At 53.3% G+C, this 13,205-nt stretch overlaps 1 protein-coding gene across 1 annotated transcript; it reads right to left on the bottom strand.

The window, feature by feature from the left end:
• Positions 1–516: 516 nt before the first annotated feature.
• LOC138103872 (serine/threonine-protein kinase PAK 3-like) lies at positions 517–10,184 on the bottom strand. The gene is made up of 13 exons (XM_069002481.1): positions 10,159–10,184; positions 9,921–10,083; positions 9,598–9,720; positions 8,951–9,073; positions 8,519–8,723; positions 7,460–7,523; positions 6,180–6,228; positions 4,884–4,996; positions 4,234–4,351; positions 3,469–3,568; positions 2,836–3,032; positions 2,100–2,237; positions 517–606 (listed from the first exon to the last, which is right to left on the bottom strand). The coding sequence occupies exons 1-13, from the start codon at positions 10,182–10,184 to the stop codon at positions 517–519; spliced, it is 1,509 nt and encodes a 502-aa protein (XP_068858582.1).
• Between the last annotated feature and the right edge of the window lie 3,021 nt (positions 10,185–13,205).

Raw genomic sequence — 13,205 nt, 5'->3', positions numbered from 1 at the left:
TCGCGTGCCCGCTGGACGCTCACCTGCGCCCCAGCCTGCAAAGAAGCCCGGCTCCCTGCCCCTCTGCCCAGAGCAACACAGACACTCCCAACCTTTCCAGGAGCTGCAACACAACCAGGGCCACGGCGGCGGCGTCCCCAGCAGTGACACCACTGCTCTGCCCCGTTTTGCCCTCCTCTGTTCACAGCTGTGAGCCTGTATCTCCACACGAGGTTGTAGCCTGGAGATAACGAAGAAAGCAGACTTTTGCCCACTTCCAAACCATGCCACAAATGCCATCCATGCGTCTTCCCATGTTTACGCAGCACCTGACCATTCAGAAGCAAATTTAGAGCCTATTCACAGGGTGAGAACAAAGCGAGTCTTCCAATGAAAGTTTTATAGAGTATTTATTTTGACTATCAATCTAAAAAATTAGAAACTACAAACTATGAACTGTAAACTACAAACTATAAAAAACTCCCAACTATAAAAAACTACCAACTACAAAAAAACAACAAGTGGCCTCTTCCAGGGCTAGTATCTCCTGTCGGCCATAAACTGCTGCGCTGCCATGATCAGAGGCGTCAGGCTGGAGGTCGGCTTGGCTGAGGTTACAAACGGATGCTGCCCAAAGAGAAAAGGAAAAAATTAACTTCTGCTTTCCCAACTCCACTCCTCATGGGCTCAAACAGGCTTTCTCTGGTTACCAGAAAGACGCAGAAATGAGGGCACTCTCTGCACCTCTGTCTCCACGTCAAGGACCTTGCTACCATAGAAAAACATGGCTCACAATCCCACAAATCCATTAATCCTGCAGGTGTCTGCAGCTTCTTGAGATTTTTGTTGTGCCCACATTGTGGGAATGCAGCTTGCATGTCTTCCTTTCATCAGGACACTCAACAGGCTTCTTGAGGTTGCCCTTTTCTAAGGTCATGGGCTATTTTAGTTGCTAAAAAAAGGTGAGGAGCGTAAGGCATTCCTCAGGAAACTCCAATCCCTTGGAGAAAGGCTGATCCCCGTAGGATTTTGGCCCATGTTCTGAAAACCACTGACACAAGTGGCTGACGGATTCAGCGCTGGCTTGAAGGGGGAGCAGTGCTGGCACCTCCCTCCACAGCAGGGACAGCCGAGCGGCACCTTCTGCCGCTCCCTCTCTGCCACAACGTCGTCTACATGGCTGTGCCAGGCAGCAATGGGCCAGCCTGGCCAAGTCCTGCTCAGCTGTCCCCACCTTGGTGGCACAAACCTCTACAAGTGGGGCAGGAGGGCCAAGCCAAGGCCCCTCTGAGGCTCACTGGGAGCTGCCCAAAGCCCCTCCTTCCCTCCCTCCCTCCCTCCCTCCCTCCCTCCCTCCCTCCCTTCCCTCCGTTCTTGTTTCCTTCCTTCCTTCCTTCCCACACCCAAATCTCAAAATTATTGCCAGGAGCTGATTTCATTGGCTTCTTCCACCACCTTTTCAGCCCTCCCTACCTGCTATTATTCTACTTCACTTCTTTTGCTACCACATTACACTGAGTGTGTTCCCAAAGGGCAAAACTGGGCCACAGAAATGACCATCTCAGCATGGAGCACCTCTCCTCTGAGGAAAGGCTGAGACAGCTGGGCTTGTTCTGCCCCAAGAAGAGAAGGCCCTGGGCACACCTTCTTGCTGCCTTTCAAGACTTCCAGGGGGCTTCACAGCATGTTGAGGACATGTTTTTTTGCAAGCACAGTCGCATTAGCACAAGGGATAATAGCTCTCAACACAAAGAGGGCAGATTCAGATCAGGTCTAAGGAAGAAACTCTTTGTGACGAGAGTGCTGAAACACCAGCACAGGTCGCCCAGAGAGCTGCTCGCAGCCCCATCCCTGGGAACATTCGAGGTCAGCTCAGATGAGGCCCTGAGCAACCTGATCTACTTGACGACGTCCCTGCTCCTTGCGGACCACTTGGTCTGGGTGACCTTGAAAGGCTCCTTCCAACCCATCCCCACCCAGGATTCTCCTTTGTTTTTCTTTGAAAAGCCCCGAGACTGGCGATTCCTAGGACTGGTGCCCCTCTGACGCCTTGGATTGAGCGGATGGGAAGCCCCTGGCAGCGGGCAGCTGGCGCACCCTGCAGCCGCTTGGCCTTTTACCTGCAGAAGCTCCTGGGCAGACCAGCGCCTGTCCTCGTCTGTCTCCAGGCAGCAGTGCAGGAAGTCTCGCAACCAAGCGGACTGCTGCCTGGGGTTCTGCAGCTTCGGGGTGCCCCCGGTGCTTATCAGCTGTCGAACCTAGAGAAGAAGGAAACGCCGCGCTCTGCCTGTCTCCTTCGTACGCCAAACCGCTCACCCAGACCCCACGGGAGAAGCTCCACTCTCCAGTGGCACTTCCCTCCCTGCCACAGGCTTGGACATGCCCTTCCTACCCCACACAAAAGAGCCCAAAGCCAGAGACAGCCACAGCTAGTCCACTATGCAAAGGCTCCTGCTGTGCCCCCGATGTCAATGGCTGACCAAACTGGGAGCAACTCCATTGGCAAAAGCACACTTTGCTTCTCTGAGGAACGACACCAGCTCTTACAGGCAATTTGGAAGAGGGACTTTGGTCGAACTCTACAGTTTCCAAGGATTATTACATAAAATAATATCTATTATTATACACTGCTCACTGCTCCCTTAGGCAGAGCTTCCATCAAGCAAAAGGCATCACAAAAGGATTTTTTAGTGCTGTTTGTGAGTAAATGCCAAGGGGACGGTCTGGACAAGAAGCACGAGAGACTATGCGGCCTGGAACCTATCGTCTTCAGGTGTTAGGCAAGCTTCCCGGGCCGAAGAACGGGGGCAGACTTTGTTAGAATGACAGCAGAGTCTGAGAGCAGTTGCAGCGTACCATGGCAGAGGTGTTCATCAGGTAAGGAGGCGCTCCTTCCACCATCTCGATCCCCACGATGCCAAAGGACCAAATGTCCACTTTGGGGCCGTAGGGCTTCCTGGTGAAAATTTCTGGCGCCATCCAGTGAGTAGTCCCGGCAGCTGATCTCCGTTTGCTCTGCTCAGGGGTGAGCTGAGCAGCGAGGCCAAAATCAGCTGAGGAGAAAAAAGCCCTCTGGTCAAGTCGGCCCCGAATTAGGAAAGCAAACCAAAGAACTCCCCGCTGTACCAACGTCCCAGAAGGCAGTGTGGAATCTGGCTGCAAAAGGGGCCATGCTGGCATTCCTCCGGCCTGCAGCCGAGGAAATACGGAATTGGCCACTGAGCAAAAGCCCCCAGTTTCGGGCAGTGGCTTTCAGTCCCCTGAAGCTTTAGCCCGTAACGGCCTCACTTGGGAAGGGACACGCACAATCCAGAGCCACTCCTGACACCTTCTTCCCAGCCACACCTCCCTGCACGTTGCAGCTGTGCTCTGTGCTCGCAGCAGGGCAGCCTGCACTGCCACGGGCACCACTCTTGGGGACCTGGCAGTCACTCAAAGGCAGCCCCACACCGCAGCCCGCCATGGCTGAGCCTGGCCAACAACACCCACCCAACTTGACAGATCCGTCCAAGCCCAGGAGAATGTTGTGGCTTTTGATGTCTCGGTGGATCACTTGCTTGGAGTGAAGGAAATCCAGGCCTTGCAGGCACTGAGAGAGAGAAAAGAAACACGAGCCTAAGAGTTCCTCATCTGATTTCATCCTACAAGCAGGGAAGTGGCAAACCTGCAAGACCGACTCGCTGGGGGATGCTGAGCCATGGCAGGACAGGCTGCTGGCAAGGGCAAGAGCTTGCTGCTCCAACACGAGGACAGCAGTGCCTTTTTAAGTGAGGGCATGCATATTCGCTTCTGAGACAGAAAGGGCAACTGTTCCTCTGGCCAGTGGCCTGCAAGCACACACTGAAGGAGCGCTGCTGCAGGGGCTGTGCTCTCTCCAGCCAGACGACAGCGGATGCTTTTGCAAACACCACTTTGGGTGCAAGCATCTCCTTTGAGCCTGAGCTTTGTGAGAGTCCCGAGAGTATCTCTTTGTCTTTGCCACTTGTCTGACATTGTGCCACCAACCCGTTTGCTCTTACAGGGAAGGAATGCAGTACACTTCGGGTCCAGGCAAGTGTTCAGAGAGGCAGACACAAACAAACACAGCTGGAGAAGGGCAGGCACGCTGGCAGGCACTTCGGATGCTCTTGCTGCTGCCAGTCGTAACAGAAAGGCAGGAAGCAAGCTGGGAAGATGAAATCACTCCTCTCCTTACCACCTGTTGGGAAGGACCATCCCGCCCAAGCCACGGGAAGCACAAGCGCCATCCCTCACCTCCCGAGAGACAGCTGCTATCTCTCCTTCTGCCATACGAGTCTCCCTAATGACATCGTGTAAAGAGCCTCCGTCCATGTATTCCATCACTAGCCAGAGCTCCTCGTCCACCAGGTAGCTGAAAGGAGGAAACAACAGCATGGAGATGAATGCGCACAGTTACATGACCTGATGGATTCTTGTCTCCGTGTCTCTCTCGGAGGAAGGCAGGAGCAAGTGAATAGTCATTCACTAGGCTCCACAGGCCTTGAACTCTGTGCAGTCTAAAAGCCTTCTTGGTATCCACACCAATGCAAAACACTGGGAACAGGCAAAGGAAATAAGATCTACAGTGCTTTGTCAGCACTTAAGACCCGAGGGAAAAAATCAAGCCCCAAACCTGTTGGAAAATGAAGTGCAGGGAGGGGGGAACTTTGAGGCTGTTGGCTCAGTAAGGTAGGGCCGAGTCAGGTCTTTGAAAGCGCACTTCAAACTAGGTATGCCAGGAAAGATTAATGCAGCCCCAGTGCAATCTCCTCCCAAGACGCCGTAGATCAGCAGAGAAACAGGAATTAACAGCTCTGTTCTCTGCCAGCCACCAAAGGAGTGGTTGATCCTTTGGCTTGCAGGATGGCAATGACCCTTCATGGCAGAAGAGCAGAACCACTCACCTGTCTATGTAGTTGACGAGGTTGGCGTTCTTACTGTCGCGCATGACCTGGATTTCGTTCACGCACAGTTCGGTGCTGCTCTCTCGCAGGAGACTGATTTTCTTTATGGCCACCTGAAACGACATGGAAAACCGTGAACCAAAGAAGGCTGTGGCAGGAGACCACAACGGGAACGATGAGACAGTGATTTTGGGATGACAGAGCTGGGCGGGGCCAAACCGCCTTGCGACTGGACATCAGAGGAATTCGTAGCTGAGCTTGCAAGAGCCTCTTACGCCGCTCGCTTGGGCGCCAGTCCCAGGACACAGAGCCAGAGAGCCTTTGCTTTGTACACCCAGGCGAAACACGCTCTAAACTCTCCACCTCAAAGCTCTAACAACACTCCCTACGCCCACAGCCTTCCCCCAGGGCCTTACTTTATCTTCAGCATTTCCATTCACACACCTCTTGCAAGCAGGAAGCCATTCTGTGCCGGTGAAAATGGAGCCAAACTGCTGGGAAACCACTGGCAGTTCTAGGGGGTTACATCATTACTCCAGCAACCGCTGGCATTCTTGAGTGCACAACAACACAGCAAACTCTTACAGACATGACGGGTAAAATGCCGTCCTAAAAGCATCTGGAGGGTTAAACCCCAGGAAATACAACCCTACTCACTTTACAGAAAAAATGCTGTGATGATGAAAACATCATTGAGGCTACCTCCCAAAAAGACAACCCTAGCCCTTCCACACTTCAGGAGCTGTCATTTTGCTGCACTAAAACACTTTCCGTCACACCACGGACATTTGCAATTACTGCCTGACTGCAAAAAGGAATAGCCCACGCCTTGATCCTCTAGCCATGCACGCCGGGCTCTGAGCATGGCATAGGCCCTTGAGAGTCCCCTTGCAGACCTCTCTCTCGAAGCACAGTTCCCAAGGGCAGCCCTGCAGGTGGCTAAGGAGCTACCAGCACGATTCCCATGTATTTGCTACGAGCCAGAAACGAGAATTCAGGAATCCTGAGCTGCCGGCCCCAAAGAGCAGTGCCGTGCTCTAAGACACCACCTTGGCACTAAGACCCAGCTGGCTGCGTCTCCTCCTAGGAGAGAAACCGCCTGGCCTCCTCGCATTCCTTGGGGCAGCTGAGAAGGACAAAATCTGTCCCCACTGTATTTGGCAGGCGGACACTGCTCGGCACTTCAGTGGCCCTTGGAAGCAAAGCTCTACTGGCCAGCCAAAGCTCAGCCACAGCTGACAGCAGAGGGGAGGGCACTCGAGAGCTGCAGAAGCTGCGGCGCTGCCTGACGCTTACCTCTTCTCCTGTGGCAGTGTCCACTGCCGTACACACAGTGCCGAAACCCCTAGAAACAAAACAGCAGCGGAGAAAGGAGAAGTCCTTTAGTCCCTTCAAGTGCAAGACACTGCGGTCCAGCGGGAAGAAAAGGCCTGGGGCAAATCTCAAATGGGACACGACAGATTCTGGTCTGGGTCTTTTTCCCTTTGTTCTTTCCGTGTGTGCACGTGGGTGGGATTTTTCCAGGCACACACACTCCGGCTGGGCCTTCCCACACCTCTCCTTGGAGTCTATCTGCCAAACTCAGGCAACACCACACAGGCCTTCTGAGAAGCCTGAACTCACGGAACAGCCATTGGAGGAAAAGATCTAGAGACAGATCCTTCCTCCAGCTGCCAAGGAAAGTAGTCTCCAGCCACAGCCAGAGCAGCCGAAGGCCTCCATTGTTGCACACACAAATGGAGAAGTACTCTACACAGGGCATCCCTAGACAGCTTCATTCCGGGTCCAGAGCCATCAGCAGCTGCTTCTCTTCGGTGCCCCAGACACAGGAAGGACTCTACTCCTCAGGCGAGTTCTTGTACACTTGGCTGCTCCCAGAGGAAATGCTGCAAATCCATCCCATTTACAGTCAGCAGAGCTGGCTTTCAAAAGGGAACAGCTTGGGGGATTCTTTGCAGGAAAGGCCAAATCCCCACAGGATCCATGAGGGCTCTGCCATCAGGCAGGTGATGCCTTTTCCTCTAGAGTGCATCGGCACCGGCGCTTCCCTGAAGCTTTGGCTTTTGCCACCTCAGCTATAAAAGAGAGTTGCTTCTTTCACCTCTGCTTTTGGCTTCTAGACTAGGTGACGGTCATCCTGAGCACTGAATCTTGTTTTCAGCAAAATATTGGAAAGAAATGCTACTGACAGCTGTTCTCTGGCAGCTCTCAGCTGCTAACTTGACCTTTGAGGCAGCACACTTTTTGCTCCTTTCATTCCCACATCTTCTGTATTCTTTTGGGACACGTAAAAATGGTTTCTGCGAAGAAAAGCGGCAAAGAGGTGCCACACACTTGAGGGACAGGAGATCTGCCAGGCGCTGCTCTTTGCCGCAGAAAAGACATTGCCAGCATCCAGGTGTCTTTGCCATGCCTTCGGACCACAGCTATAAACGCTGACCAGTACTGAGGGACGGGAGCATCTCAACGCAGTGTCTGAACAGCTTTGGAGCTTGCCTGACGTCACGCTGGGGAGATGTGACACCAGCAAAATACACAGCCCCTCCCTTTGAAGAAGGAACGGTGGCTGCACTCACCCTTTGCCAATAGTTTCCAGTTCTGTGTATTTAGCCTCGGGATCTCCTTCGCTCACCAGCATCCCTGAAAGAAACCAAAGGAAAGATGCTCACTTCACAACAGAGATCCCACCCTGCAGCAGATCAGAAAGGCAGCCCCACTCTCTCTCCCCGCTCTCCTTGGGGACACCAGGCCCTTTCTTCTCAGTCACTCAGCGAACCACAACAACAACCGCACCACTACAACACCACCACCACTACCACCACAGCAACAAAACAGCAACAAAACAGTCAGCTCTGCAGCACAGATTGCCTGCGCAAAGCCTGACTGTCCAAACTAAAAACTAAGCACATGGAGAATCAGTCAGAGGAGACACGGATCAGAAAAGACAGCAGTAACCAAGAGAAGTGATTGTTGTCTAGAAACATTAAGGGCAGCAGGAAGAACAAAATCTTTCTGTTCTTGGGAATAAACACTCTGTGACATTCAACCAAAGCTTTAATCCTTGCAAATGTAAAGGCAGGCATCTTGGGTTCTGGAATCAACTTTTATCAACAGCTGCCCTTTCCAGAACAGGAAGAATATTGCAAAGTGCTTCCAGCAGAGGCACGATCTCCACCTTTCAGCACTTTGCCTAAACAATGCCTTTCTCCCTTTCAAGAGCAGCAGCTCATCTTATAACCCATTGCATGGGCTTTAGGAATGAGGTCCCTCATCTTTTAGGACTGGGCTACCTTCTGAAGATGACCTTGGCTGTGCCCCCCAGGAGCTGGGCCCAGAGAGCTCCTTGAGGCCCACTCATTCGCTAGGTCACAGCCTCCTGCTCAGCCAGAAACAATCTCTTGCTTCCCTTCTGCACAGAGGGCAGCTCAGGCAAAGCCAAGCCAGGCCGAGCTGCCCTCTGAGGCAGGAGAGCCTCTGAGGTGCTCTCTCGCCACCTCAAAGCACAACAACAGGTCCTGTGTGGAGGCCTCAGGACCCGACACTCCGCTGAGGAGAACAGGAGGTGGGAGGAGCTCATGCTGACACATGCACACACAAGGCACTGCTCCAGCAGACAAGGAATACACAGGACATACTCAGCATGGCCAGGCACTCCTCCTCTGTCTTCTCCTGCAGGTCCTCAGTGCTGCCAGAGGAACTGCTTGTGCTCCAGGTGCACGAGCTGCTTGTGCTCCAGGTGCACGAGCTGCTCGTGCTCGAGTTTCCAGCTTGGGGACTGGAGGCTTCTTCAGAGCCTGCAGCTGCAGCCCGTGCAGGTGCCAGGACAGAGGAGGTGGAGCTCTGGGACAAGAAATGACTTTGGGTCAGAAGGGTGCCTGGCAGAGATGCCCCTCTGATCCCATTTCAAATGCAAGCCCCTAGGAAGATGCTGCCGGCCACATCCAGGGCTCTTCACCTCTCGGCTTTTGCTGCCCACTTCTCCAACTCAAGGCGCAAAATCCAAAGGCTGCTTTTACACGAGGGACTAAATGACACCAAAGACACTGCTAACCAAAGCAGGCACTTACTGATGTGAGCTGCTCAGGCCGTGGGCTGACCGCAGGGGCAGGTTCCTTGGCACCCTCCTCCTCTTTAGCCTCTTCCTCGGGTACAGAGGCAGCCAGAGCAGGTGCTGACGCTGCCCCTGTGCTCTGTGGACAGACAGCAGCATGAGGGACGGGGAGGAACCTGTCAGGCAGAACCTTTAGATATATTCAGCGGCAGACCCCGCTGTATCTCAGCTGTTCCTTTAGCTACTGACAGCTGCTCCATGGAGAGCGCCAGGTCCCTCCTGGGGACAGTGACTCCTCCATGCCCTGCGAGGCTGTGAACTGCATCTTTGCACTGCTTTGAACTGCATCTTTGACAGAGAGCCTGCACAGCCACAGGGCACAAAGGGCCTCCCTTGTTCCCCAGGGCAAAGACATCCTAATGCTACCTCTTGTCTCTTGCTAAGACAAATTCACAGCCCCTGTCAGAATAGTGGGAAACTGATGTCTAAACATCCGAGTTCCACACCCCTTTTCAAGGGCTCGTGGCTGGGGGAAGCGCTCTGGAAGCGCTGAAAAGATTCCAGGCCTCAGCATCTTCAGCCACACATGGGAGATGCTGTCTGATCAGAAACCTGCAGCTCTGCTTTGCTCCAGCCACAGGGCTTCCCAGAGCTGCCACTTACTGATGCTGGATGCTCAGGCCCTGCGGTGGCAGCAGATGCAGCTGGGTTGGCATCTTCCTCCCCTTTGGCCTCGTCTTCAGGAAGACACACAGCCAGAGGACGCTCCGAGGTTTGTTTTGTGCTCTGCAGACAGACAGCAGCATGAGGGACAAGCAACCTTCTTTATACTCTGCTCTAGACCCAGATGCACTAAGGAGAAATCATCTGCAGAGAAATGGGATCCTCAGTTGTTCAAACTCAAGTAAAATGGGCCAAGTAGATGCGACCGCACTCTCTTGTACAGGAGAAATTCCATCATGGCTCAAAGCACCAAGCAACCCCACTTTCATCTGATCAAAAGCTCTGAAATGGAACATGGAGACAAAACAGGCAGGGATCCCCTGCAGCTGCTGCTGCTGCTGCTGCTGCTGCTGCTGCTGCTGCTGCTGCTGCTGTTGCACAGAGCCTGGACTGTACTTTCGTTCATCTGACCAGGCTGGCACTGGACTGCAACAGGCCCAGCTCACAGCTTGCTCCAAGTCGTCAAATGCTACCAACGCCAAAGGCTCCTTTCCCACTCACCCACGGACCGGATTCTCTCCAGGCATGGGCAATGTGACCTGCAACACACAAGGGAAGAAGAACCAGATGCTGTAAGAAAACTGCCTGCACTGGGCAAGCCCACCAAGAAGTCAACCCAAGGGCAGAGCGTTTTGCTTTCACTACATCCCTCCAGCAGCAACCCGTGTGCCACACAGCAAGCAAGACAACAGCACAAAATGCTGCCTTGTGTCTACCTGTTGTCCTCTTTGGCCACTCAAGCCACAGAAACGTGAGACTAAGAAAGCCCAAGTGGTTCTGTAGTAGTCAATGCTTCTGCCCAACCCCACCCCACCCAGCAGGAGCTACAGCTCCTCCCCTTCCTGCACTTCAGTTTTCTGAAGAGATTGCACACAGCAATTCCCATGAGCTTGCTGAAAATGATTCCACAGAAAAGCTTCCCCCAAGTCCCCCTCAACCGTGGTGGCAGTTCTACTGTGACACAGCACAGGAACAGCTCCTGCGTGCAGGAGCATACAAGAACTCTTCTAAAAATGTCTATCTCAGAGGCCTTTGCCAAGCTGGTTCTGGGATTTCAGCACAGAGCCAACGGCTCTTTTAGCACGCAGGAAATGTCAAGTTCCACAGGCACATCCTTGGGATGAGGGAATGCAGAGGAGAAGATGCTTCCCCTCAGTCCTAGAGAGCAGCGCACAGTTTCTACAAGGACTCCTGCCAGGCTCTCCGCATCTTCCCATCTTGGAAGATGTCTTGCTTCAGCCAGCAAACTGAGGAGACTGCACACTCCACTGCCACAGGCCTTGCCGGGATGGGGGGGAGCAGAACCCCTGCAGGCTACATTACAAATGCTGCCCACGCCCTGCTGGCTACAGACACGCCCTTCTTAGCTGGAGCTGTTGACAGCAGCTTTACCCCACTAAAGGCATCTTCACGGCAATTTGGTTTCCATATGCTGCACTGAACAAAAAGGTCTACTTACGTGCCAGGTGGGTGAAAAAGTACCCAGAATAAGCCACGGAAAATGCCGTGCAAACTGCAGCACACACTCCCTCCATGGCTCGAGCAGCGCTGCTCAAGTTTGCACCGGACAAGACTCCTGGGGAAAACCAAAAAGACTCAAGAGTCCCGTCAGGGTGCAGCCTGCTGGCAGAGCCCTCCGCGATCAGCAGGGTCCGCCTGCAGTGAGCACGCCACAGAGCTGCTCTGCACACTGAGGCCTTCCGTGCCTCGGCACGGCAGCTTTGCCTTGACAACGCCGGGATGCGGCCGCTGACATCACAATAGCGGCCGCTCTAGGCTGCTTTGTGAATTCATGCATAGAACCAGACCTTCTCTACAGCCAACGCCAAAAAAAGCCTGCAAAGCAGCACAAAAAGCCCTCCTAGCCCGTAACCTCAAGGCATCTAGGAGTAACTCTGAAAACACACCAAGTCCCTATAGCCCACGCTGAGAAGCTGAACACTGAGAAGCTGAACATTGCAGCAACAAAGGAAATCACTCCTTCAGTGATAGCTGCGGGACAAAACCTCAGGAAGCACTTTTGTAGACCTTCTTCCCCACATGTTTGCCACTGAACAAGGTGGGACACAGGCCTACAAAGGGTAGGATTGATGAAAACATGGAAAGCCAAGCAACAGTTCATCCACTGCATCCACATCATCCTGCTGCTGCAGTGCTGTGGCATCTCCAAGGAGACTTGCCCATCTCAGGTGCACCTCTGGGAGCTTCCCTGCGCTCATCCATGCACCACAGAGAGCTGCCTGCTATGGATGTAAAGAAAGGACGAAAGAAAAGAAAGTACCAACACAGTGTGGGACAACTCAGAAGGTGCTGCTGGGAGGAAAGCAGTGGGCCCAAATGGGCCGGTCCCAGCAAAACTGGAAGCTGTGAGGCAGAGAGCAAATAGAGCAGGTGCTGGGAGGGCTGCAGGAAGGCAGGCTTAGGAAAACAGAAAAACCACCACCGCCCCAAAGTTTGGAAGCTTCATTCCTCTGCCTCTCGCTTTTAAACCACTTTTTCTCTATTTCTCATGCTGTGGTTTAACCCCAGCCAGCAACCAAGCACCACGCACAGCCATTCTGGCTCCCTGGGGAGACAATCGGAAGGGTAAAAGCTGGAAAACTCACAGGTTGAGATCGATTCAGTTGCATAGGGAATGCAAAAGCCACACGCTCAAGCAAAGAAAAATAAAGAACTCATTCACCATTTCCCAAGGGCAGGCAGGTGTTTTGCGTCTCCAGGAGGGCAGGGTTCCCTCACGCCTCACAGTGACTTGGGAAGACAAATGCCGTCACTCCAAACGTCCCCTCCTCCCTCCTTCCTGCGCCCAGCTTGAAACACTGAGCAGGATGTCAAATGGTCTGGAATATACCTGTGGCCAGTTTAGATCACCTGCCCTGGCTGTGTCCCCTCCCAAGCTCTCATGCAGCGTGACCCCAGGCCAGCTCTGTCTGGGCAGTTGCGTCCCTCATGCTGGGTGCTGAGCTGAGAGAAGCCGTGGCTCACGCAGATCCAAACTGCACAAGTTGTCACTCCCTCGCCTCAGCCTCAGTTCCCGTGGCAGAACTCGCGTGCCCGCTGGACGCTCACCTGCGCCCCAGCCTGCAAAGAAGCCCGGCTCCCTGCCCCTCTGCCCAGAGCAACACAGACACTCCCAACCTTTCCAGGAGCTGCAACACAACCAGGGCCACGGCGGCGGCGTCCCCAGCAGTGACACCACTGCTCTGCCCCGTTTTGCCCTCCTCTGTTCACAGCTGTGAGCCTGTATCTCCACACGAGGTTGTAGCCTGGAGATAACGAAGAAAGCAGACTTTTGCCCACTTCCAAACCATGCCACAAATGCCATCCATGCGTCTTCCCATGTTTACGCAGCACCTGACCATTCAGAAGCAAATTTAGAGCCTATTCACAGGGTGAGAACAAAGCGAGTCTTCCAATGAAAGTTTTATAGAGTATTTATTTTGACTATCAATCTAAAAAATTAGAAACTACAAACTATGAACTGTAAACTACAAACTATAAAAAACTCCCAACTATAAAAAACTACCAACTACAAAAAAACAACAAGT

The sequence above is a fragment of the Aphelocoma coerulescens genome (genome assembly GCF_041296385.1).
Source record: "Aphelocoma coerulescens isolate FSJ_1873_10779 chromosome Z unlocalized genomic scaffold, UR_Acoe_1.0 ChrZ, whole genome shotgun sequence".
In the NCBI taxonomy this organism is placed as follows: Eukaryota; Metazoa; Chordata; class Aves; order Passeriformes; family Corvidae; genus Aphelocoma; species Aphelocoma coerulescens.
This window is presented reverse-complemented; position numbering and strand designations above follow the sequence as displayed.

Coding starts and splice junctions, on each gene's coding strand:
- LOC138103872 (XM_069002481.1), bottom strand. CDS start 10,184: ATGCCTGGAGAGAATCCGGTCCGTGG. Junction 3,033..3,468: donor GGACGGATCTGTCAAGTTGG/GTGGGTGTTGTT, acceptor TTTTCTCCTCAG/CTGATTTTGGCCTCGCTGCT. Junction 607..2,099: donor CTGCCCAGGAGCTTCTGCAG/GTAAAAGGCCAA, acceptor CTCTTTGGGCAG/CATCCGTTTGTAACCTCAGC.